The sequence below is a fragment of the Betta splendens genome, chromosome 22 (assembly GCF_900634795.4).
Source record: "Betta splendens chromosome 22, fBetSpl5.4, whole genome shotgun sequence".
Taxonomy (NCBI): Eukaryota; Metazoa; Chordata; class Actinopteri; order Anabantiformes; family Osphronemidae; genus Betta; species Betta splendens.
Window position 1 is genome coordinate 6,062,308 of NC_040900.2, and position 25,502 is coordinate 6,087,809.

Below are 25,502 nucleotides of genomic sequence, written 5' to 3' on the forward strand. Positions count from 1 at the left end.
TGATGAAGCCAACAATTACTACAGTATACCTTTATTGTTATAAAATACTATGAGCAGATACAATCAGATGTCCACTGCCATAATACAGTAGAGCAGTGTATTTTAGTAACAACAAAAATCAATATCGTCACATTGTTATAATACAAAATTCTATTCCACGATTGAGTTTATTTAATAAAGAAAAGTAACAAAGAATCAATTCAAACTTGCAAACAAAAACCCAAAACATTCTTGGCAGATTAACAGTAGCAAAGAAAACTCTACTCTTCACAATTCATATAGTAATTACTTATTTCCTTTGAAATAAATGATCTAAAAAATCATTTTTACTTCCCTGAACTTCATATGTGCATGCAAACAATATCTTAAATGAAAACAGAGAATCCCTTTTTTACATAACTCTCATAGGGACGAAGAATTTGAATGTGCTGTTTTACAGTATATACCCAGAGCCACATTTAGCCTCCGTTTAGCATCATATATTGAATGGTTATAGAACAAGATGCTTCTGCTTCACACAGCTGTACTGAATGTGTAATGACAGATCAAGATGGTCAGATCTAATTAAAGCACTGATGAGTGTGGTTACACCAACAACATGTCTAAATACTTTAACTATACTTATCTGTAATATAGCAACAGTTCAAAGTATGGAAAAAAAAATCACTGCAACAACTGTGAGGGAAAAGACAGAGGTAGAGTCAGAGAGGTAGAGGGTGAGGTAGGGGAGACGGCAGCGCTGAGGCTTCTCCATGTTAAGGCCTGTCTCTCCTCTCGCCCATTGAATTAAAAGAAATCATTTGTACAGCTCATGATCAACAGCAATGCGTGTATTACATGACTTACCTTGAAGACAAACGGTAACTGGCGACTGTGGTTTAATAACACTATTTGAGCCTGGAACTCCAGTTTGCTCCCATTTGGTGCCACAGGCTCTTAATAGTGGTTTGCTCTCAAAAATGTTACAACACTGTTACTGAGCCTCACCCAAAAAAAAAAGAAAATCCCTCAGGGCATCGGGGTCTCAACTATCAACTCTCAAAAACTAATTACTAAAAGGGTTTACAGTATGTGGCAGTTTTTTGAGACCTTGTGTAAACGGAAAGCAAGAAAATCATGTAACCTAATAAACATATAATAACCATTAATATTGCATAGAAATAATTCATTTCATTAGTTGTTACAAAACAGCAAAGCAAAGTGCCTCCTTCTCAATCTGTCAAGAGCAAACCGGGCAGGTTCAGGTATAAAAAAGAAAAAGAAAATCAACTGGCACAAGGCTGATACAGATTGTATCAGATTGTCTTAACTTCAGCGCAGCGTGTGTTTACTGTAGTGTCCTTGTGTGTCCGTGCACCCGAGGGAGCGGAGTGCTATCTGAATACCCCAACGTTGATAGACAGAGCCACCTCTGGTTTCCTCGTCTTGGGCTGTCCAGCCTTTTTCTGTAGTCCAGCAGCGTCAGAGGGCGCAGCTCGGTCCCTGGTGACAGACATTTAAAGTCATTTAATAAGCATCGTTTTCAAAAGTGTCGTCTGTGCTGCTGCAGGTGTCACATAAAGGTGTCCCACCTTTTCTTGTGCTGCTCTGCCTGCTCTCTGAGCCTCTGTTGACCCTGCTCATCCTGCAGGGTGATGAAGTTTCTGTTGTTGTCAATCAGAAGATTCTAAAAAGAAAATTAAGAAATATTTAGTTTTTTGTTAATTAACAAATTAACAAAACATATTAAAACTAGTTTTAAAAGGTTATACCTTGATGCCTATTGTGTCGCCATCTTTGATGTGAAGTGGTGCTCCCAGGAGTGATTCTGCCTTTTTCTTCTTCTTCTTTTTGGACACTTGCTGACTCTGAGTGCATAAAGTGACAGTTAATGAACTACACAGAAAGAGACTCAGCCTAAGACCTCATGATGAAATGGCCTGTCTATGAATCTCTCTGTTAAGTAACAAAGGGGAAGTCTTGAGCTTGAAGCATGCTGAGATGACTCTTAAAAAATCTAACCCAGTTTGAGATTTCTTCCCAGATGTGTTTGTCTGGCTGGTGTTTAGCCAACAACAGAGAGTCGGGGGAGAGCCCGTAATGTGCAGCCACGTAGGTGCGGAGAGAACGAGGGGAAGAGTCACGGGAAGCATCCCAAACCAGTTCCTCTGGAGGGTAGTAACTCCGCTCTCCCGGCACGCCCATCTTAACATGAAGCAACACCTCCTTAGGGCTTTTGAAGAGGAGACAAAAAGGGAAACAACCATGTTACAAAAATAAGTTGAAGAAAGATGTGACTCAATTCCAAATTATGGTGGAATACTTTTTGGAACGTCTAAGTAAATTAACCTTACCCTAGATCTTCCTCTTTAAGCAGTTGCTGCACGCACACGTCTGTTCCACTGGTGAGCTTTAGTTTCCTGACCAGAGAAAAACAAAAAACACAAAAATGTAGCTTAGATACATAGATCCTGGTGAGCTTCATCTGAAGGACATACATCAGAAGACTAAGAAAATAGGCAAAGGTATTACCTCAGGGTGACTTGCTGTCCTCTGAGGATTCGCGCCAGCCTCTGCCCCTCCAGCTGCCACACACGTAAGAACGCTGTGGTTGGCACACAAACATTTTGGAGAGCAGGAAGCGTCAACACCTGATAGGAAGACAGCACAAAGAAGCATTTAAATCACACGTACATGCAAATAAATTACTATTATCTTCATACAAATGAAAATCAAATGGAGATAATCATATAATCAACTGTGCCTGAGACTTGAGCTCCTCCAGAGTGGCTTCATCTGATATCTCCACCTGCCCCACGCTGATCAGCTCGGTCCCGTTACCGCACAGATTAGGCGAATGACTCATTCCATCTGCAGTTACAGCACCCTCCAGCTGCTCATCAGTGTTGCGGCTTTCAACACAATTTAAATATGTTTCCGTGATTTTGGGGTCCAGATACAGCCACACAGACAGCTTGAGGAAACCCTGACAAAAAAAAAGAACTGCTGAAGAGAGTTCAAATGAATCAAGATCATCTAGTGAAAATCCAAACATATAAGTACCTTTGGAGGCAGGTGTCCTTCTGTGATCACCAGCGTCTCCCCACTGATGATCTTGAGCTCTGACAGAGAAGCATCCTGAGAAGAAAAAGTTGTTTAGTACAATCATCTCAGTCTTCCAGAGAAGCAGACATTAAAGTCAACCATTATCAACTCACTTCATCCATTAATGGCTCCCCAACCTCCTCACACCAATCAAGCCTTCTCAAGTGCCAACAGGTGCCTAAAAACACATTAACATTGCTGTCAACAACAATGGCTCATAATAAAACTAATCTTATTATGTGCAACTTAAAAACTATACAAAAGGGTCAGAAAAATAATAAGTTACCATCAAGTCCAACAGATTCCAACATTGACTTCAAACACTGCAAACAAATAAAATGCACTTAAGTTATGCACTAATGTTGCAGATGTTTAAGTAATAATTTTAGAAATATTTATCTTTACCTCTTTAACGGAACAAGCCCTCTCCAGGATTATGCCCATCTCCATGCCAGCAGAGGGCGCTGTGCCCACAGAAAAGTGCAGGAAAAGCTGAGGAGCACAGAATCTCCTTCCGTCAATCAAGCATTTAGAATGGCTGCAATTGATTATCTTGAATTGGTCTTAAAATGTATGATATGACAGCTTTACTGGCATTTAAATGTCCTCTAACCTGCACTCATGCAGCTGCAAGTACAAAGGGTTTATTGAAGATTTCTAATGAAAAGACACACCTGTGAAGCCTTGGGGGCATTTCCAGGACAGAGGGTGAGTGTCGTCATAAGTCTCACCCCTGCTTCCCGGATGCTCAGCTCTTCGCACACTGTTCAGTCAAACAAGGGGAGACAACATGACAGCACTTTAGTAAGTGTGAGCTACAACATCAAAGACGGAGGATTTAACTGTAAGGGAGACCACCTTTAACAGCGCGAAGCGAGAGGACCGTAAAACGTAATGAAGGGGCAGTGCTAAGGAATGTGCCTTAATACTTTGTTAAATGAGGGGGATTTCCAGCTCTGAGAAATCTGCACCACTGCATCACCCTGAGGTAACAAACAGCCCAGTACCTGGAGGAAGGAGTTTCCCTGTGCAGTCCACCTGTCTTAGACAGTACGGTGCACCTGGTCAGTGAGATAGAAACAAGAATCCAAAGTCAACACACACCTGAAACAAGTATATTACCTAAAGAAGCCATGGTGGATTTTAAGATAATATCTGGCTCTACGACATCATTAAAAACCACTAGTCCAGTATTAACATTTACTCATGTAAGCCAAGTGCAGTGCCTTGCCTGGTTCCTCCTGTAGCTGCAGCTCCTCTATGGCCCTTTGTTTCACTTCACACAGCAGCTGGCAAGAGAAAAAAAACATTACGCTACATCATCCATAGAAACAACCACATGTTAAAGCTGTGATAAAGACAATGACGGCTAAGCAAGAAGAAGCCCAACAATTACGAACCATGTTCCCTGTGGCTGGAACCTTGATTTTCCTCCTCTCCTCCTGTTTCTCCCCTTTACCTCCTCCCCCTTCATGTGGTCGAAACTCCACCTGAAGCCAGCGGCAGTCAGACGGTGTAGTCACGGTGACGACGTCTCCGTTTAGAGTGAACACACTAAGCAAAATGAAGGGGACTGGTGTAAGATCATTGAAAACATAATTACAAACATGTACATACGTCACAGGGGATCTCACCTGCTGTCAAACGACTGTGGCTCCAGCACCAACAGTGCGTCGCCATCTTTTAATGACAGCTCCTTCAGTGTCCGGTGCATGTCATCGGGGGGGAACACCCTCCAACCACTTGCCCCTCCTCCCTCCTCTGCTCCCTGTTGTCCTCTCTTTTGGCACAGAACACTCTCTTTAGGCTCCCCGAGCGCTTCCTTAACCTCCCCAAGAGTTGCACCACCTGCGAACCCTCGTGATTCACTTTTAAGCCCGGGTCCCCCATTTTCCAAAGCGCCTCCCTCATCCTCACCAGCCACCACATCACCCGTCTCCTTCGCCCCATCATCCCCCAAAAAGGGGCGGACCACAGTCAGCAGGACTGGCTCCCACTCAGCTCCAGTTAGGATAGTGGCACCACACACCTGATGGGGTAAAAACCATGAACGCGAGTTACTTGGCCCATTAATATTCCAACAAGTCAATGATTAACCATAGGGTTCTGTACCTCCTTGCCATTCCACACAAACAAGTCAGAGTTTGTGTAGATGCCTGCACTATACAGAGAGACACTGTCATCTGAAAAGAGAAACACAATCAAAACACATGTACATTTATACAATCATATCCCAGTTCAATGATTTGCTACTTGACTTACCTATAAGAGTATTGTAGAGGTGTAGACCTGCAGGAAGGTTCCTGGCCACAGTCAAAGCCATGTCTCCTTCCCAGAATTCCTGCATCTGAATAAACAAATCCACACACTTAATTCTCTTATTTCTGTTCTTATTAAATAGAGTATTTGGGGATTTTTTTGCAAACACAGTTACCTGATAAATGGTTAATCGCAGGTCTCCCACGGTCTTCCTACGGTCAAAACTGAGGGCTGTGCTCTCGTTCAGCCCCTTGTTGGCAGGCTGCAAGGCTCCGTTCTCCAGCCGGTAACTGGGCGCCAGGTGCAGGCGCAGCTGCACCGTATTATTGGTGGCTTCAAACTTATCCCTATAACAAAAATAATATAGCCTCATATACATGTATTTGTGTGGTGTATTTGATGATTCAATAACCTGGTGAACAGTGAGTGAATGCGTGTTTATCTCTGTACCGCATCTGTTGCAGTTTGATGTTCTCCTCCTGAGCCAACTGGACAAGGTGAGAAGGAACTTTATATTGGGGGTTATTCAGAGCTAAAAAAAAGGTAAATATTAAGAAATAATAGTTATTAAAGGCAATTATTACAAACATTTTTATAGATGTACCAACTTAACCCCCTGATTCCTCCCTCGTCCATTTCATATTCAGCTTGAACCAAGAAGATATAATCTTTCCATTACAAATGAAAAACACGGTGTCCGTTACCTTCGCCTGGCCTGTGCAGCTGTGTTTTTCTGTAGAACAGCATGTATGCACTCTCTTTGCCCTGGAACTGCTTCTCTATGTCAGACTCCCTGATGGGGGTCACTGTGGAGTCGTTAAGATCAAACCAGTGGCTACCCTGCTGGTAGACAGGAAGATACACCGTGAGAAACCGGCATCAAAGTAATCACATGATGTCCAAAGTAATCACATGATGTCCAAAAACAAGGCAGAGGAGTGTAATTTTTAACCTTAGATTCCTTGTGACTGTTCGTTCGTACCTCTTTCACAGGCTCTGGTCTTTGGTCTGGTCCAGCATGTTGCTCAAAAGGTTCTGGTTCCGAAGCTGCCGATGAATCAGCGTTATTGGTCTGTTCTCGTGGGACAGGAGGCTCAGTCACAGAACTCGGTGGGTCGGCCTTCAGTGCTACTCGAGTACCATTGGACACCAATATGAAAACATCATTGTGGGAATGCAGGAACTGTATCAGAAGAAAATAATGTAAAGCAACGTTAGTTTATAACCAGGAAATATGCCCAGTTAGGAAAAAATGGTGTCATCCAAAAAGACAAAAGCCACACACAACCGTTAAAAGAAAATTAAAGACCTTTCCTATGGGACCATAGTGTTTTCTGAACTTCTTGTTCCAGGATGACCCAATCTTATCCATGAGTTTCTGGCCCAGCTGGTCCACCAGAACACTCTTTGAGGACTCCTAGCAGACAGGAAATCAACATCTAATTATATCTTAATTTTAACATTAACATAGGCTTTAACATTGACTCAATTTGCGTTTAAAAGCCAGGTAACATTCAGTCAAGCAAGGCCTTAGACCCGCTGTTGGCCTACCTGAGAAATGATGGCAGCGAGGACAGACAGAGGATCATCTGCTTGTAGTTTAGGCTCACAAGCTTCCTTGACCTCCAACTTGACTTTCTTCTGAGTCTTAGGTTTGCAATCCTCCTCCTGACAAAGACACACAGGTTTACTAGCTTTTCCTAATGCACATAATGAACCTGGCAAGTTTTTACACAGTTTACAGTAATGCACACAAATAATTAGCTGTATAAGATAATAATGGGCAAGTTTTTAAGTCACCATCATCTTATATTAAAAATTACTGTTTATGTAACATCTGGTTATATCTGGTTTTCTCACCGATGGCTCCCAATGACCAAGCTGGTCGATATCCCTGATGTAAACATGGTAATGGCCACCATAACAGCCACCCTTGTGGATAATCACAGAAAACAGCTCATAGAAGTAATCAGAATCATCTCCTTTGGTCTGTAAGAAGTGGAGAAGAACAAGGAACTAGTTATAGAAATCAAAATGCCACAAAAATAACCATATTACAAAACCTTGTGTCTAATGTGATTTGAGTGTTAAAATATGTCAGGCTCAGGTACCTGTTCACAAAATGGCCGTAAGTTGATGGTGAGGGGGAAGCTATATCGTCCCGTCTCCTTGTATCGCTCACATTTAGCGAAGTCAAAGCTGAATCTCAGCAACGACATGGTCAAAAATGGAGGGAGCTTCTGCAGCTTTGCAGACTGAATGACATCGAAACAAGAAGAGTAGGAGATAAACACAGACAAATGTGTCAAAATTCCACCCATTAATTTCCATTTTACTTAAATGTAAAAACAAAGGAAATGGGGGAATATCTTCCTAAGGTTTCCTGTACTGTAGCCTTTATTAATGTGTTAATGTGGCCTGAATGCTGGTGCTGACCTTGGCTGCGGTGACCAGCCTGTCACACTGTGCACAGCGGTACAGGTTATTGCCCTCAAACATCTCTTCTTCTACAAACATGTTCCACAAAGCCTCCTCCAGACTAGACACTCCACAAACACACACAGTCAGGTCCAGGAAGTCCTCCTAAGGACAGTAGAAACAAACAATTAGCCCCGAACCAGGTCACTAGGTTCATCTGTAGCATTTACATATCATATTTCATCCAAAATTACACATTTCATAGAAGTTTTAATGAAGCTTTTTTCTGCAAAAACAGACAAATGTAAATAGATAACAAGTCAAAGAGGATGAGAATCACTTTTCAGCCTGCCACGTGAAAATATACCTGACGCTGACTGATGTTTCCACACTCCTTGCACACAATGCTGTTTGCAATAGTCCCATGGTAGAGCCGCTGGATAAATGTACTACCGCCGGTGCCCACAAGAGAGTGCTCCAATGCACTGAACAAAATCCTGTTCAGTTCCTGAACATCATGCTGATTTGTCCCCTGAGAGTAAGGCAACAGAAAAAGTATTAAAATGTATTTCATTTAATTTTCATGAACAAGGAGTTCCATAGTTATACCTTTTCCTTTCAAATCTTCTACTGGAAAAACTAAATGCTATATATGATATATGCTGCTTTCACGGCTGTGTACTTTGTATTTATGCCTAAGACCCCACAAAAATAGATTTTTTATTATGTTTTAAAATACTAAAAAGCTTAATGAGTTTGAAATCCGTTTTATTTCATCAGTGTATGCATTTGTATATGTCTACAAGACAAATCAACCACTAAAATTACTTTTTAGTATTACCAGATCCCCTCTATTATCACCACAACAAGCACAGACCTCGCTGCTGTTCCAGCCAAAGCTGTCGGTGAGGTCTGCTGTGGAGGCGCTCTGCTGGTCCACCAACAACAGACTGGCAAACAGCCTCTGGAGCTGCAGTGGGATCACTCTGACCTGGAGGAAAAGGAAAAACCTCATTGTGCTTAATAAGGTCACACCCATACACATGACAGCTGTGGTTACACCTACAGGCATCTTGCAGTACTTACTTTGGAGTCTGGTTTATCTCTATCTCCCAAGCATCCTATTTCCTCTGGCCCTAAACTGAACAGCTCCTCTGCAGAGACAAACGCCAAAGAATGAAACTCATAAATAGAACAGACTCGTGCCCTGTGGTGCACCTGTCCTCAGCTTACCTCTGAACTCTGGCGTGAACAGCAGCGTCTGGAGCAGAGAGTTGAGGTAGCAAGTCCCGCCCTGGTTCTTGATGCCGCACAGATTGCTTCTTCCTCGGGGTAAAGGTGGCTCATCGCCCCCCTTCGCAACTCTTCCTTTGGGGGAAGCAGAGGAGACGCCTTCCTCCTCGTCTTCCTCGAAAAGATTCCCAAACATGCTGCGTGACTTTATTTACTCGGGTGTCTCTCGGTTTCGCCGGTGCTCGGCCTCGTCGCGGTCCGTGTGTTAGCACTCTCCCGTGCCCTCTCGCTATCTCATCTTAGTCTTGCCGAGTTCTCTGTTGACGATGGCCGGGCTAACTCTGAAATAAGAAGACTTCACGGGGCTAAACATAGCGGCTACTAACGGCAGGATATACGCTGAGCTCGCAGCTGTGTTGTTTAGCTAGCTTAACACGCTAACAAGAGTCAAATCAATCCAAGACTTTGATCAGTGAAAATGTAAGGACAGTTTTGCTGTCGGTTTCAACCGAGATTATAAAGACTCCGTTAATTAAGTTGTGTTTCACTAAAGCTTCGAAGAATTACGCCTTTTTCCTTTACCTGTCTTGAAGCTGACAATAAACGAAACATAAATAAAAATACATCTGGTAGACAGTAGGCAGCCATGTTTGTTCCTGTCACTGAATGTACTGATGGATTGTGGTACTTGTAGTAACACACCAGCCCCTTAATTTCGCGCTCACAACAAGCACAACTCGGTTTTTACTGCATAACCAGAGCAAGTATTGAGTTTGGCTTACAGTAGTTTTAGAATTTTTAAATATTTTTAGTTTATTGCAATATATTATCTAGTCCTAACGCATAGTCTATTGACCGTGGAACTACATTCTCCCACAATTCATTGTCTAGGGGTTGCAAAAGCATTATAGGACTTGTAGTTCAGCACCACACATTTGGTTTATGGGTGTCATTCAGCACGCAGGTTACGTGCCCAGGGCCATGTGTGCAGGATTGCATACCAATCAAGGGTATCACCTAAAATCTGATTAGCCACAAAATAACTTGGCATAGAAATTAGTGTAAATGTCGTCCTGCAGGCTAAGTTTGACACACTTGTTGCCAGCCTGCATGCTCAAAACGAGCATAGCTGAAGGCTATCCCATGCATAAACAACTCAAGACTTCCATGTAAACATATTAAGTATGGTTTATTATAATTTAGTTAACTCACTGCAATTGTTTATATATAAATCATGCAGTCTGAGGCTAATAATTGACAGCCAGTCTAATTATATTTGGGACAATTACTGTTTTTACACGAAGCTTAATTATAATATGTTTAATATAATTTCAATTTAAAATGTTTTTACAGAAAGAAACAACAGTGGCAGCAATGAATTATATTAATATCTGTAGAACAGTGCAGACATGTAGTAATAAAACAAAGCATGTAATGTTTGCAGTGTCTGATATATATAAACAGAAAAAACTCTAAACAGAAAAAAAGCAGTATACAACTTTAAACATACTCTACATGAGGCCCACTATTTTTGCCTAGTAAGTTTTTAGTTTGAACACCTTAGAAAGAGGCACTTTGGCACTAGAGTAAATCAAATATGATTCTCCATTAGAGCTGAAGAACTCCCAGTCGCTGCACCCAATAGTTGGGAGCCAGTGAACAGGAACAAAGCCTTCATATCCCTGCCACCTGAAACACACAGACAATCGGAGGAGAGTCATTACTCAAAAATGCTGATATGCTTCTACTAGTGTGTGTGACCCAATATAAATCTACATTACAACAGCATAGGTGTATGTTCATGACATGGTTTCAGCACCAAGTCAGAGTGCAGTGGGTAAAGATGAATTACTGACAGAGGGAGTGCGGTCGACAAGTTGAGTACCTGTAGAGAATGCTGTTGAGAGAGTAGGATTCGCCGTTAAAGGAATTAGCAACAACCAGAAAATGTTCCTCCCCGAGGCTGAAGAACTCCCAGTCCACAGCACTGGAGAGACACACAGGTATGTGGTGATGATGAGATGGTGAAACAGTAGCAACTGGGTTATTATTACATATGAAGGGTTCCCACATGCACCTGGCATGCGTTATGTGGTGATTGCACATCTGTACCTGTAGGTGACAATGTCCTGGAAGCGGACAAACACTTGTCCAATCATGTCCAGTTCGTAGATGGTGGAGTTGATGGCGTATCGGCTGGGCCCGTTGCCATGGAGTCTGTTTCCATTGGCAACGACTAAGAAGACCCTGTTGCCGATCCGAAACATTTCCCAGTCCGTCGCGCCGAACGTCTGGATTGACAGTGAGTAAAACATATGGCACGACTACAGTTATAGACTGAAGGAAAGGTTAGAAATGGTAAACAACTAAAAACAACATCTGTGCTGTGCACAGTGATGCTTAGAATCACATGCGTGTGTCAGCATTCTCAGATATTTGCATGCTACAATTTGATCATTTGCATTTAGGACAAGGGACACGTGAGGTTGTGGGAGAATGTCATTGATTGTGGAGGTAACGCACTGAGCTACATGTAAGATATTTCATTTAAAAACCAAACTTAAACACTGAACAAACACTAAAGGAAAGTCAGAGGATTGCTATAGTTTTTATAGTAGCTGAAATATTTAATTCAGGCCCAAACTGGGTGACTGTCCAGCTGACAGGCTGACGTTGCATCCATGAAGCGTGAGCACGTGCATGAGCATTGGCTGAAGATGCATGCTTTCTCCTCCTACCTGCCCCAAGGTGGTCTAGTGAGTGTTAGCATCCAGCTGTGGAGTTTCCCTAAATCACAAATGCCCCTGTGGTTTCTCATGTGTCTCTCACACTGTCAGTGCTCCTCTCCTTCAAATGTTGACTGGATTAAAATATATGATTCGCTATCAGCGCATGTCAAAGCATCGCTATCGCTCAGGCAAATCGTGGCAAACCACACGCTCTATTTTTGGCCCTGTCTGAAATGCATGGACACACATGTTCGCAGCATCCTCCTCTCTTATTACCCTTTTATCTCAGCCAGATTGTATTACGTTTCATTTGTGTACAGTGGGGGTTTTTCATACTCATTTCAAAGATACGGATCAGATGAAATTAAAGCTCAGCTGGCGATAAGATGAATAGTATGAAAATCATGCAGCAAAATGCTACATGGAAGTGCTGTTAAGTCGTATTTCCTCCCACTTGATACATCCCACACTGCCTATATCGCTTATATTGTATAAAACACATTATTAGTCCAATTCCTTTTCTTACCTTGATCGTCTGGAACACCATGAAGCTTCCATTGACCCAAACGTAGATGACAGAGTCTATAAAGGTGGTGAGTCCGTCAAAGGCATTTGCGACCACCAGGAAGTGGTACGGTCCGACTGTGAAGAACTCCCAGTCGTAGGCCCCTGAGGTCAGCAGCCTCTGGTGCACCTCAAAAGACTTCGTCAAGCGGTTCCACTTGTATATCACGCTCTCGATGGTGTGATTGTCACCTGAAAGACGGGAGGGAGGCGCGTCCGCTCAGACTCAGGGCAGATATTATGGAGGTTCACGGGTTTTTATTTGATGCTTATTTGGCTTTTACCTTGTCTATGATTAGCCACGGCGAGGAAGGTCTGCTGGTTGATTTTGAAGGCTTCCCAGTCCCGTGCACAGCGCGTCCGTAGGGACTGGAAATGCACAAACTGCTTCCTCCTCCTGCTCCATTTGTAAATCACAGACGCCTCCGTCTCCGCTTGTTTGTCAGTTTGTTTGTCTCCCTCAGAGTTGGACACCACCAAAAAGTTCTACATCACAACCACAAGACAGGGTGACGTGTCAGAAGCTTGTTTTTACCATTAAACACCATCTGTGAATATTTGGATGCATGTCTGTCCTACTTTCTTGCCCACAGTGAAGTGTCTCCAGGCAAGAGCTTTCTGGGTGGTGAAATTCTGGAAGAGCTGGAAACCAGCGCTGCTCCACTGGTACACTGCAGAACCCGAGGCTGTGGATTGATGAGCCATGGCAGCCATCAGACCCATGCCAGGCACCTGGAACACCTACACAGAGGATCAGGAAATTAACCTATAGACGTGTAGACACACTCACATAAGAGGCTCGACGCCCAAAACTGTGCTAGTGCAAGTTCTCTCTAAAATCAAAGCGCCTCCAGTGATTCACAACATTTTTCCTGTGTGGCACCTTGTAAGTTATTTCTGCTTCCATGTCACATGCCATGTCACAAGTGTGATTTTCCTCTCATCAGCTGTCTGTAAGTTTTTCTAAGCCTAAGGAGTTTAAACGATTCAGTCTATGGTAAAGAGAACGCCATTAGAGAAATGAATGGGAAACAATAAGAGAAACAAAACCCTGTGCATTTTATATGCGTAATGTGTTTTAAGTTGGGTAAATACCTCTATATCATGCGTCTCTGAGCTAGTCGTGAGAACTTGGTGTTCTAACACATAATCCAGACGTTTGTGATCTGAGTGTGGGAAGACATGAGATGGTGGTCAGTTTTCAAGCGGAGCTAAAAACCTGTCTCCTGAGGCGAAGGTCGACGGCGCTCTCTCACCCTGCAGCACCGTGATCCACGCCGCACCGTCGCAGAGGTACAGGCCTTTCCTGAGCGGGTTGAACCACAGCTGACCCTTCAGCGCCTCCGAGCACGATGGCTCCGGGCCCACGGACACCCGCTGCTCCGCTCCTGAAGGATCCAAGCAAATGGTTTGGGTAGAAATAAAAAAGCAGCAGTCTTTTGTCAAAATCACGTCCTGGTAAAAGACTTCGGTGAGGTACCATGTGACGCCATGCGTCCGTCTGCCTCCCTGCCCGGGACAGGCCGGTCCAGGAGCAGCGGCGGCACCGACAGGTCCGACAGCTCGGGGTTGGACGAGGGGCAGAGCCGGTGCGTGGCATCGGAACCTGGCACCAAAACCAGCTGTCGCAGCAAACCCTTCGCCCGGGCGACAAATACGATATTTAGCCGCGCACAAACCCGTATCATCACAACAGTGAAGCGGTTAATGAGGAAACATGAGCCTCACTGAAAACAAGCCCTTCCATCTTCCCCGACTGCCAATGTGGAATCTTGAACCCTGAATGTTGACGTCTAGAGGGAACGGCCTGGAGGGAACTCTGTTCGCCATAAAGAGGAGAAGAAATTATTACTAATAGCTGTAGTAGGATATTTCTGCGTAATTAAAGTTTGCTCCCTCGCTTCTGTTTTTAGGACTCAGAAAGGAGTTGTATTACACATATAAGCACTACATGAGTGCTGATATTCCACCCCACTGTTCGCCAGAGGGAGTTTCCACTAAAAGCCATCTATCAAATACTGTCAGGCCTCTGTGATATGACTGCAGGCTGTGAGCAGCTTTGGAGCACTGCCATTGTATTGTGGTGAAGGATCTACTGTTCCTCAAGGGAACTCGCAGGGAACAGGAAGCGAGGCCGGTGGATGGAGGATGGTGCAGGCAGTATCCACCCAGCGAGCGGGGAGGCAGAGAAAAGCGAGGCCTCGAGGGCCGAAAGCGAAGGCCCGACGTACACGTGCACGGGCGAGGCGCAGTCCACCGTGAGCTTCACGCGTTGACCACCCACGGCCAGAACCAGAGTGTGCCAGCGGTCGTCGGCCAGACGAGCGCCTCGAAACGCCCAGTGCTCCATCGCCCCTCCGTGGCCCTTAAAGAGGAAGTGCAGGCATTTTCTAGAGATCCGGAGCCCCAGAACGATCCGCCTGTGCTCCTCGCTGCTCTTCTTTTGACTCGCGTTCTTCCCCCTTTCCTTCCTTTTAACGACATCTCCTTCATCGTCCTCATCCTCCCCCGCTGATCTTCTCTCTACACTTTTGGGCTCCACTATGGAAAAGATGTATTCATTTCGCTGTAACAGAAACAGGAAGAACCTTCAGACACCCTCTATGTACAGATGCGTGTGGGTGAGAAGTATGTTGCTCACAATATAGTTACACGTTCTTGTCAGAAGATTCTTTACCTTGAGTGCACTGCGAGTGACCTTCAGCGTCACAACGATGGAGAACTCTTTGGGGAAGAGGTTGCTGTTCACCAGCAGCTGAGACGAGGGGAAGCTCATGAAGGTGTGAGGGCTGGACAGCTGAACGCCCCTCACCCCCCCGGCCTCCCTTACGTCCGCCCCTGGTACAGGCTTGGAGGCGTCCCTCTCAAGGACAAAAGACAGAAGATCCAGAGGAACCACGTCTAGAAGCAGCGGGAAGGAAAAGAGAAGTGCAGCAGAAATAATGATCACACTGAATCCCACAGCTTATTATTAATGTCAGTAAGTAATGAGCACTTTGTGTCATAGCCATACAGCAGCTTGGATCTAAGGGGTCAAGAGTTAAAAAGGTTTAAATGTGCCATAAATGAATTACTCTCATAGCATATGTGACCCCACGCTGTGTGAGAAACAGCCCTGGGTGGTGGTGGAGCTATAGGAGCTCGTAGGTGGTTATTAGGAAAGATGCCCTTTGGAAAGGGAGAATAATGAAAGACAATTACTGGCGAATCGATGAGACATCATGTACAAATGCAGCCTGTTCGTCCTGATATTCGCATGTGCCTCGAATTATTATGGAATCCCAACCACATACAATGTCTGTGCTTGTTTGTGGATGTTAATTTGAGTTAATTCTGCACACACAAGCCCTCCCACTGTGCAGGAGCAGACACAGACAGTTGGAATTATTCTGAAGAATTTTAGCTGGAGGGGTTTCCCAGGTTTCCAGATGAATCCCTGTACCGTCCAAAGAATAATAATTAACTGAACATTTTTATTAGACGGAGCCGATCTCCTAAACAAACACAATTAAATTGAAATTGAAATGGGACGTTACCTGTACAGCAGGTTTGTGCGTCCGTGGTGAAGTCAATGACCCTTAACCCCAAAAGAAGGAGCTGCACAAATATCAGTGATGACATTACAAAAGAAGCTGTGGTTCAGTTGCCAGCAGGTACAAATATCTCCATGTTGAAGGGAATCCTCTACGCACTGCTCCCGTTTTGTTTTGTTTTTTTATCTCGGGCAAAGACTCACACGAGGAGTCCGTGTGTTGCCGTTGATCCAGGTGAGCATTTTAAGAACTTTTGGTCCAGTCATTAAATCCCGTCTGTGTAAACAGCAGCGCTGAAGGGTTGCTGCTGACTCACTCACATAGCAGGAGCACAGCCTCTGCGCTCAGAGAGGAATCCATTTAACCGTGTGGAGAATCCTGCACCTGCAGCTTCTTATAAACGCCAGAGTCATGCAAATTACAACAGCCCGTCACTCATCCTCCCTCAACCGCCTCTGATGACACAGACCTGCCAGAGGGCTGAGCTGCTCCCGTGTGTGTGTTTGTGTGTGTTTACTGGTGACAGACAGACTGACAGACTGGCAGACTCAATGGTTTAGTGTAATTGTTTCGAAAAATTGTTCCAAAAGACAAATTCTTTCCTTTAGTGCACAAAATGAAGCCTTGAAGTGTTTTATCTCAGCTACTGAAATGCTGGAACCAGTCCAGCTGTGATACTTACCTTCCCCTAAATGTTGCTTATATAAATAGACAGTAAGTCTCTGGATGTGAACTTAAATGGTAAATGACTAAATTATGTATTTGAGTAAAGGCAAACATTGTTATTAAGCTTACATCACAATGGGTAGGGTAATAAACGGGCTTTGGTTAAATACTATTTGTCAGTGCTGGCAGTGTGTACAATAGCTGACTTTTAACTACTTTCAATGCAATCAGCTGTCACCAAGCAACACGGCACTGGATAATAAAGTTCCTAAGCACAAACTTGATTTAAACCAAAGACTCGTCCAATAATCAGAGCGAGCATCTGGGCTCGTGACTGATCTCTCAGAACTGTGTCATCCACCGACCACAGCATTTACAAAGCAAATCCACTCACACACACAAGTCATCGGACGATAAGCTGCACCCAGATCCGGACACAAAATACAAGCTAATCATTCATTAATCTCTCTTCCTTCCAGGCATGGCCATGTTTCGCTCTCGTGTGTGGTTTCAGCCCAACCTGTTTACATGCAGTAAAGTTGATGTAGATTATCCACTCATGCACGTTTTCCTTATTCCCGGTTCGACTCATCAGCTTTTCATCTCATCTCTGTATCTCTCGTTTTGAACGTAACCAGTCATTTTATCAGATGCGCTGGGATCTAAGGTTCAGAACATAAGCCACATAATGCACCTAAAGGGTTTGATACTTTTCTTAACAAAACCATAGTAAAAACTAGAAGGTAGCTCTATAGCACCACCTGCCTGTGGCATTGTGTGCAACATATGCGTCCATCGTGCTTGTAGGTACACTGTTGGCAAGTCCACTGGGAAATGAAATCTCTAAATATAGCAACATGAACAATTTGTTCCTATGGAATACCTACATCTGACAGCAATGATTATGAAGGTTGTACTCATTTTTAAATTCTATGCCCAACACCTGTTTCAATGTATAGAATAATGACTCTTATGCCAGTAAATCTGAGTACCAAACTATATTTATTGTATACAGTAGTAAAAGACCACAAATAATGTACAAATCAGTAGAGAAACAAATAATATGACAAGACCTGGGCCCCATGCTTCATACATTTCGCCAACTTCAAAGATCTTTGTCCAGCGAACTCGGTTCAAATGCACAATGGAAGGCGGATTCATCTTGATAACTGTGCTCTTAGTTTTGAGAGGAAGGCAGAAAGGATGACGACGTGCGAGTGGCCTGTGCAGAAGCATGTTTAAAAAGTTTAGAAAACCTTCGTATGACAAATTTGTCGATCGGGCAATGGAGGGTTAAAATGAATTCTACTAATGTGAGCCAAGGTGAAACAAACAGGAGGTGGCAGTAGAGTGACTACTGGTACTGACTTGAGTTGATCCAGTGTAGAATACATTAACAGGAGCTTCATTTTAAAGTGGCTAATCACAACTACCTTTAAAGATAGATCTGATGTGTAGCTTAGTGACTCAGTGATGTGAATCAAACAGGCATTTACAACTGCAGGTCTTAATCAAACACCTCAACACAAAAACCAGAGCTGTAGAGCAGACGTCAACCCAACATTGCTTTACAACATAAGCTTCAAACTGGCCATTTGCTCTGTTGACTGCACCAAGCAAAGCAGCTTTTTAGACTCTACTGGTTTGGTTCTACTGGTCCTACTGGATGTGTCCGTTGTGGCATCAAAGAAAGGTGCAGTCTTTCATTGAATGCATCTGTTAAATATCAGGATCCAGAGACCATTTGCGGAGGTCGTGGGCACTAACACGCTCTAAACCAATGCTCAAGTCAGACCACCAAACAAATGCTGCCACATCAGTTGTCCAAGTATGAAAAACGGGGCCCAGTGGGAAGAGAACACTTGTCTTCCAAGCTCCTCTCATTGGTTGATGTCCCTGCTCTCCAGATATGCAACTGCATGCACCCTACTCTGAAGCGTAAACCTTTGAAGACACTCATCACCAAATAGCTTTGCTGCCTTGAACAGTTGACACAGCAGTGAAGTATCAATAAAAAGCACGAAAGAAACACTGATTTTTTTTTATGGATAGCTTGTCTCAAACCTCTCACTTAAAAACACAGGTGGAATCAGTTGTCCCAACAGTTTGTATTGTCAAATACAAAACAGAAATAAGACAACTAACCCCAGTCAGTGTTTAAGTACAACCTTCAGGTTATCCCCACTCACTAAACCCAGTTTCACTCACTAAACATCTTGCAATACCAGATTCTAGTCACTGGCCGGTTCATTGGAAAATAGGGCAGTGAACCAAACAACGTTGTGTTTGCCAGCTCAGGAGACTGGACGTCAATGGTGTCACTTCCTTCTCCCCTATGCAGGCATTCGTCTGGATGAGTCAGTCCAGCTACAGTTCAGTATCTGTGCTGCAGATACCCAGAAAGAATTAAGGAGTAGCTGTTGAGGAGGAAGCAATTATGAAATACAAATTCCCTTAAAATGTGACTATTGTGACCTTGCAGTTTGTTTTTAGAATGATCAAAGTACATTAAATACAAAAGTTCAGTATTTGAAGTATTGGTCCAAGGCCCACAACATTTACCTAACATCCACTCTGACACTTCTGTACAGGGGGGAAAAAAAGACATTGCAGGAGTCTTTAGCAAAAGCATCTAAAATGTAAAGAGAATTAAAATACATTTTGGACAGAGGAGCAGGAGTCACTTTTCAGACAAAAATCACAAGAAAGCGACGTGAAATGGAAGGCGGGTGTGTATTAAGTTTAGATAGTGATTCCACTTGAGAACATTTTCACACCCACGCACGGTGACCCCTGGGCAACGACGTACAGAGCCTCATATTCAACCCCAATGATGAAAACTGGTGACAAACTACTGGATACTAAGCTTTCACTGGAGAGTGAACAAGAAGCACTGTCAAACCACAAGCAGCTGTGATGTGCTGCTGGTCCAATCACAGGCTGCAGCGCCAGGAGGAGAATGATGTCCTGATCGGCCAGCAGAGACACTGTTGACACGCACTTAGTTCAGCCCTGGCTAAGACAGTACATAAACAGATGAGGAGCCCCCCCCCCACCCACATCTGATGAATAATCATGACATACGTGTTTAAACTTATGAAATAATAATAATAATAATAATAATAATAATAATAATAATAATAATAGGCTGAGAGGAGAGATGGGGAGGGGAGGGACAGTAAAGATGGCTGAGGGCGTGGTCTGAAGGTGGCCATCAGTGAGGTAGGGAGGGCTTAGCAGTGCCCACCCGTCTGCTGCTGGAAAACATCTATGGTGTCTTCATCTTCCATCTCCAGCTGGTAAACAGAGGCACAGGAGATTCGTTTAGTGGATATGGATATAAAAAAAGGCCTATCAAAGCTTCTATGATTAAGTAATACGATCGTGTGTGCGTGTGAATGTGACGTGATCTCACCTGTGCAGGTGTATCCGTCTCATTGATAGGCTGGCCATCAAACCTGAACCTGATCTGTCTTATTGAAAGACCCTGCGGGGGTGATTACAGAGAGAATATGAATCCGTGTGAGACCTGCTGTGGCGTATGAGAATGCTGTTGGAGAGAGGTTTTTTTTTTTTAAGCCATTGCTCGGCTTGTGGCCTACCTGTCGTTCACAGTACGCCTTCATGAGTTTGCTGAGCGGTGTGTGTCTTTTGATTTTGAACTGGACCACTGACCCATCTTGCCCTGCAACCTTGAGGTTGATGTGATCATTCTCGGTTTTGACTCCTTCCTGCAGAGAAAATGGTCCAGAACGGGTCAAACGTGCGGGATCACGTCATTACACGGCACGGAGACACCAGCGGGTCCCAGTTGCCACTGAGGGCTCGCAGAAGCGGGCAGCACCAAGAGCAGCCTGCTGTTCCTTTAAAAGTCATTTCACGGTAACATCCACGCCTGTGTGGTGCAGGAACAACAGCGCACATTTGTGTGGATCGCAACCAAAACAAACGTGCACATGTTTCACAGGAGGTAAGAACTCGTAGCTCGCTGGACAGTAATAGATGCTAACGTTAGCACGTTAGCTCCGGGAAAGGTGGTTGCACGCCAGCCTCGGGAGCGATGCCGAGTTTAGCTGCCGGCTAGCGCTGCTAGCACTTTAGTTTTGTTGCACCGTGGCCAGACGCGCACAGACACGGTTAAAACCAACGGACGCGGCACTGCGAATTTAGTCGGTGTCGGAGTGCGTCACATCCATTTGCGCTCCTCCGGAGCTGCTGCGATTGCGGCACTCGCGGCGTTGCGGACATAACGTGGTCCCGTTTCGACAAAGAAAAAAAATCCGCAAATGAATCGTGGTGTAATTGTCGTTTCTGTTCAAAATCTTCGGAGTTCCGAGCACTGGGACAAACGCTGTGTAGTTCCCATCAGATGTGTGCGGTGTACGCGCCTATAAATGTAAACGTAGATGTGCGGATCCTCATTCATTTGCGAAACAAACACTGCGCCGATTCAGAGAAACGTGCAAACCAGGCCATTTTAGATTGCACATCTGAGAAATGGTTTGACATGGGCTCGACTGAGCCACCACTACAAATACACAGCGCTGAGGTTAATATCTTACCTTTGGTTTTTCCTCTGACATCTCCGCTGAATTTAGCGCAGCGGTTTTCAGTATAATCTGTTAATTGGGCTTTATTTGACTTTCTGCCGCCTTCTGTCCTCTCTTCTCCTCCACGGACGGGCGCGCGCTTTGGACCGCTGTTGCAGATAAACGATTGGGTCTGAGAAGACCACGTGACAATAAACCGCTCGGGAACGCGGATACGGGAGCGCGCAGCCGTGCAAACTACTCGATCACGCCATGTGTGGAAGGTATAAAGGTACAGTATGACTGTTATCAACGCATCTGTACAATATAACTATTCTTAAAAATTATTTGATTCTTGCTCATGAACCCATGTAACCCATGTCTATATACACGAGTGTTATACATAAGAAGCCAAGCAGTAATTTATCAATTAGAGATTTTTTATAGCTGCATCCAGTACCAAACTATTTTTATATAATACTATATATTTAAACCTATTGTGCTTGTATGTGTCTGGCTAGAATTAATCTATTATAAAATTAAAAATGAATACCAACAAATAAAGGTTATGTACTGTACAGTTATTAAATTGACTGATGCATGCATTTTATAATAAACTGTTAATTCTGAAAGGGAATTCAAAAACAAATTTTGAGATTTTTATGTTATGTTTATAATATTGTACAACACAGAGAACACACCTATTGTCTGTTGGTAGAGTTTATTATCGGGCCTAAGTATAGGATCAATGCACTTAACTGAAGTTATTGATTGCTTGAGATTTGTACAAGAAAAAGCTTGATTTTGACCTTTATAGTACAGAATGTAAATGAGTCACTGAAAAAAATTTAAAAACACAAAATATACATAAATAGTTTCTAAGCACATCAGTAACTCAACAGAGGAAGACAACACTGGTGAAATTGCAACATTTCCAGATCTGAAGAACTGTTCGTGATTTAAACTGGTTTATTTCACACAGTGCAAAAGTTTACTGAACCCAAAAGTAGACAGATGTGAGACAAAGTGAGCGACTCCTACTGCTACACGTCTGTTTTAGCCTTTAGTCAAAGCCTCCTGGATCATTACTTAACAAAACAGCCCTGTTTACTGGCTGCAAATATAACACTATCATCTGCTTCCAAGGTTGTAATTTGCCCACAGTTTAAACCTTAACTCAGATCATGTTTATTGCTGGACCACAAGGCAGTGTCAGAGTCAGGAGCGTTGCAGGATAAAATCAAATCAAATCAAAGGTCTCATTCAAATCTGGCGTATGGATTTGGACCACTTAGACCTGGAAAACCACAAAGCAGTGAGTCAATGTAAGTACTTGTTTAAATGAATAATAAGTCAGGAAAATATGACAACTCATTCTGTTATTTTCTAAAGTTTATTTTTAAAGAGTTTTATTTAGAAGACTGCTAATAAAGTGGAGAAAGCTGTTGGCAGATGTAACAACTCACCATATTTCTTCCTGATTTCTTCATGTCTCTGTTTCATCTCTGCTTTCCTGTAAGGACAAATGCTTGTTACGAGTCACACTTTGACTGATGATATTTTTACCTTTGTAACACTCCCAGGTGACGTCACCACAAACCAGTTTGGCCTGATAACATAATGACATGTGCATTTTTGCTGATAGCCATCAGCCTACAATACAACAGCAGCAGCTGCTGTGTGTCACAAGTAACAGGGAGGAAACTAACAGAGGCAACACAGACAATACAACAAGCAATCCAAGACCACAACTAAAGGTCAAACCGAGTCTCATGGCAGCTCCATGTGAATAAACCTTTACCTTGTGCTTTCAAGGTTGTTTGTGGGCACAAACACAAAAAGACTTGTCTTTATTGTTTCTCACCTTTCTTCTTGCTTTGCCTTCGTCTTACTGGCCTGTCTCATCATCTTGGCCTCAAAACTTGTGTTTCTGACACAAACACAAAAAAGCAAATGAATGTTATGATATATTAAATCACAAGAAACTACACAGGATCACTTACAGTATGTGGTCATGACATGATATTCGTCATCCTGTAATGATTTACTCTCCAACCACAGAACTGCTTACACGCAATCATATCACCAAACAAACTCCTTTGCAACGACAAACCAGCCTGGAACGACTGGAACTACCATCAGCCCAGTTTTCCAGAACCAAGTAGCTGTGGACTATAGCTGCTGATCAGGTGATCCTTTTGGTTATTCTTCCCTGCACACGCGGATATGTGCCATATTTCGTACAGAGATATTCATACAGCACGAAGCAAAGAGAGGAAGTGGAAGCTGTGGTTTCCATACAAACCCCAATACCATGACTGAGACAGAATCCTAAACGAACACTCACCCGCAGTTCTCACACTTGCAGCAGCAGAACAGGCAGACGAAAAATGCGATGATAAGAACTCCACCGATCACGGACAAGGTGATTATCAGGATCTGGAAGTTCACTAAAGAGAGACACAGCGTGAAACAGGAAACCAGAGATCAATCCATGCACTGCTGTCCTGCAGTAAGAATTGACAGTTTAAAATGTTTGCCCTACTATTCTAACAATAAAGTGGCAGATTACGGGGTGCTTTAGTTTAAGTAATCCTCTTTGGACAAAAATGTGATCAGCCATTTTTACACATATCTTCTAAGTTATAAAAAGTATAACATATTTACCCACAGTGTATTTTTTTCTATATACAGATATGTTGATATGATTAAACTGCAGAGGAATAATGTCTGTGGAAGTCATAGATTTGCAGGCAGTTTAATTAGCAGTTAGGTGATATGATATTACATAATTATGCAAAAAAATATAGTTAAAACAGTATCAACAAAACTGTTGACTTATGTGTGATCATTTCATACATGACTTTTCTTTAAATATTTTTTATTTATAAAATGGACGTAGTAGAAATGTTTTATTTGATTACCTAAAATGAGCTGTGCTGAATAAAGAGCTCAGTGAAAGGATTGCAACGTGTGTGTTGCAGTAAATTACTGCATTCTTTTGTTGGTGTAATTCTGTTCTGCTGTGTTGTTCTACAAGTTTCCGTTCCCCCTTCTTCCTCAACGGCCGTTGTTTGTGTAAGGCCAGTCAAGTACAACCTGCACTTGACTGTGTTGTGTGTCGAAAAGCTTTGAATGGACTGTATTTGTGTGCGGCCTTACTCCAGCAGAGACCCCAGCGTGCATCGTTCAGTTTGCAGACTGAGCTCGGTGGAAGGATGGTCCTCACTGGATACGTCATACATGTCTTGCTTGGAATACACCACAAGCACTGTGGAACATACAGAAGCAGATTTATAATGAGAATGAATTCAGTATTAACACAATAGGGTTTTTAGGGAACCTCTAGGAAACATTTTAACACTCATGAGGCAAAAAAGGACATGTAACTATGTTAAAAACAAGCTCAAACAAGTCTAACAGGTGTGAAGGTGCAGGAAGAACCACTAAGATTCCTCAGTTCAGTCACAAACAACAACTTACCGACACGTTTTGAAGACACTGCTCACAGCTTGTGCCATTGAAGGATTCACACCCTGTGGGGAAAAAGGTCTATTAGTTGAAATAAAACATTGTAAAATCATGCCGTTAGTGTGAGCTGTAAGCACACAGGGAAAAAGCACAATGAAGTTTAATAAAAGAGAGATCAGCACAAAACACCTTCAGAAGATTAAATCATGGTATTTGTAACTACTGCTAATCCTTCTGGGACTTTTTCCATGGACACGAGAGCAGTAAACACAGTTCAGACCAGTATTATTCACAGGACACAAACCCGGGCTTGGGTTGTTGTTGTCACGTATCTACAGTGTAAAAGAGCGGAAAGTGTTCGTTCTCGTGTGACTGGTTTATTTGTAGGCACCTTAACTGGTTTGGGGATTTGATAGGGGCAGGAAAGTTTCATCAATGCACAAAGACGTAATACTAAGAGACACATTATCATTTATACACATTTCATAAATTTCCTTTGCTTTTACTAAACGATCTCTAAAATATGTATAATGTAGAGACGTCGTTTTCACAGACTAACAGCTCAAAAGGAAAGTGGTCTGGTTATTTCAGGTCCTGTTTTCGTCCATATAATTCCCACAGTCCAATAAAACGATCACAGGAATGGTGCATTCGGCTGCCACGAATTCCTCAACTAGTACAGACTGATTTGACTGATTTCCATTCCTACCTTGCGAAGGTGCGGCAGTCTGGGCGAAAGCTGTCGCCAAACCGAAAACAAGCAGCAGAGCGTGGAATAAAGTCCGTGAATCCAGCATCATGTGGCGTCGACCTAGATTTTTTTTTCTTTCCTTTCAGATTTTAAGTTAGTGGAGATTTGAGAGAGCCGGTAGCGCAACAGGCGCAAACGCTTTAGCTGTTCCCGTCGCCAGCTGAAACTCGAGGAAGGTGAACCCGCAGACGGAACCAAGCGCAAAATCCTGACGCACACGCGTTGCGCACCAATAAGAGGAGAGCAAAGCGTGCGCGCGCGCGCA

At 43.3% G+C, this 25,502-nt stretch overlaps 4 protein-coding genes and 1 long non-coding RNA gene across 6 annotated transcripts; 1 reads left to right on the forward strand and 4 right to left on the reverse strand.

Moving 5' to 3' along the window:
- Positions 1–15: 15 nt before the first annotated feature.
- Positions 16–9,647, reverse strand: usp40 (ubiquitin specific peptidase 40). 2 transcript variants are annotated; one of them, XM_029140076.3, is made up of 31 exons: positions 8,995–9,647; positions 8,848–8,915; positions 8,639–8,752; positions 8,129–8,293; positions 7,780–7,926; positions 7,455–7,598; positions 7,204–7,332; positions 6,895–7,011; positions 6,653–6,760; positions 6,326–6,526; positions 6,048–6,183; positions 5,794–5,875; positions 5,519–5,690; positions 5,347–5,431; positions 5,197–5,267; positions 4,719–5,113; positions 4,485–4,638; positions 4,316–4,373; positions 4,092–4,145; positions 3,759–3,847; positions 3,490–3,576; positions 3,371–3,407; positions 3,198–3,262; positions 3,043–3,117; positions 2,744–2,965; positions 2,512–2,630; positions 2,334–2,399; positions 2,002–2,212; positions 1,752–1,847; positions 1,572–1,666; positions 16–1,482 (listed from the first exon to the last, which is right to left on the reverse strand). In XM_029140076.3, the coding sequence occupies exons 1-31, from the start codon at positions 9,188–9,190 to the stop codon at positions 1,374–1,376; spliced, it is 3,867 nt and encodes a 1,288-aa protein (XP_028995909.1). In that variant the 5' UTR covers positions 9,191–9,647; the 3' UTR covers positions 16–1,373. The 2 variants fall into 2 exon arrangements, with proteins under 2 accessions (XP_028995909.1, XP_028995908.1); XM_029140075.3 differs by having other exon boundaries at positions 6,048–6,186.
- Positions 9,648–10,146: 499 nt separating this feature from the next.
- Positions 10,147–16,509, reverse strand: LOC114849054 (thrombospondin-type laminin G domain and EAR repeat-containing protein-like). The gene is made up of 13 exons (XM_029140080.3): positions 15,824–16,509; positions 14,965–15,188; positions 14,519–14,853; positions 14,016–14,106; positions 13,768–13,924; positions 13,544–13,675; positions 13,383–13,453; positions 12,867–13,028; positions 12,572–12,773; positions 12,250–12,479; positions 11,107–11,285; positions 10,880–10,981; positions 10,147–10,683 (listed from the first exon to the last, which is right to left on the reverse strand). Exons 1-13 carry the CDS (start codon positions 15,906–15,908, stop codon positions 10,530–10,532), a joined length of 2,124 nt encoding a protein of 707 aa, XP_028995913.1. The 5' UTR covers positions 15,909–16,509; the 3' UTR covers positions 10,147–10,529.
- A 960-nt stretch (positions 16,510–17,469) lies between these two features.
- On the reverse strand, positions 17,470–21,205 carry sumo3a (small ubiquitin like modifier 3a). The gene is made up of 4 exons (XM_029140103.1): positions 21,049–21,205; positions 20,089–20,217; positions 19,902–19,973; positions 17,470–19,782 (listed from the first exon to the last, which is right to left on the reverse strand). Exons 1-4 carry the CDS (start codon positions 21,067–21,069, stop codon positions 19,720–19,722), a joined length of 285 nt encoding a protein of 94 aa, XP_028995936.1. The 5' UTR covers positions 21,070–21,205; the 3' UTR covers positions 17,470–19,719.
- Positions 20,217–23,980, forward strand: LOC121201942 (uncharacterized). Its single transcript, XR_005897169.1, has 2 exons — positions 20,217–20,456; positions 21,195–23,980. It is a non-coding gene; the product is annotated as an uncharacterized LOC121201942 (long non-coding RNA).
- On the reverse strand, positions 21,720–25,445 carry pttg1ipa (PTTG1 interacting protein a). The gene is made up of 7 exons (XM_029140101.3): positions 25,196–25,445; positions 24,499–24,551; positions 24,178–24,286; positions 23,363–23,465; positions 22,880–22,945; positions 22,482–22,528; positions 21,720–22,312 (listed from the first exon to the last, which is right to left on the reverse strand). Exons 1-7 carry the CDS (start codon positions 25,284–25,286, stop codon positions 22,275–22,277), a joined length of 507 nt encoding a protein of 168 aa, XP_028995934.1. The 5' UTR covers positions 25,287–25,445; the 3' UTR covers positions 21,720–22,274.
- Positions 25,446–25,502: the final 57 nt, after the last annotated feature.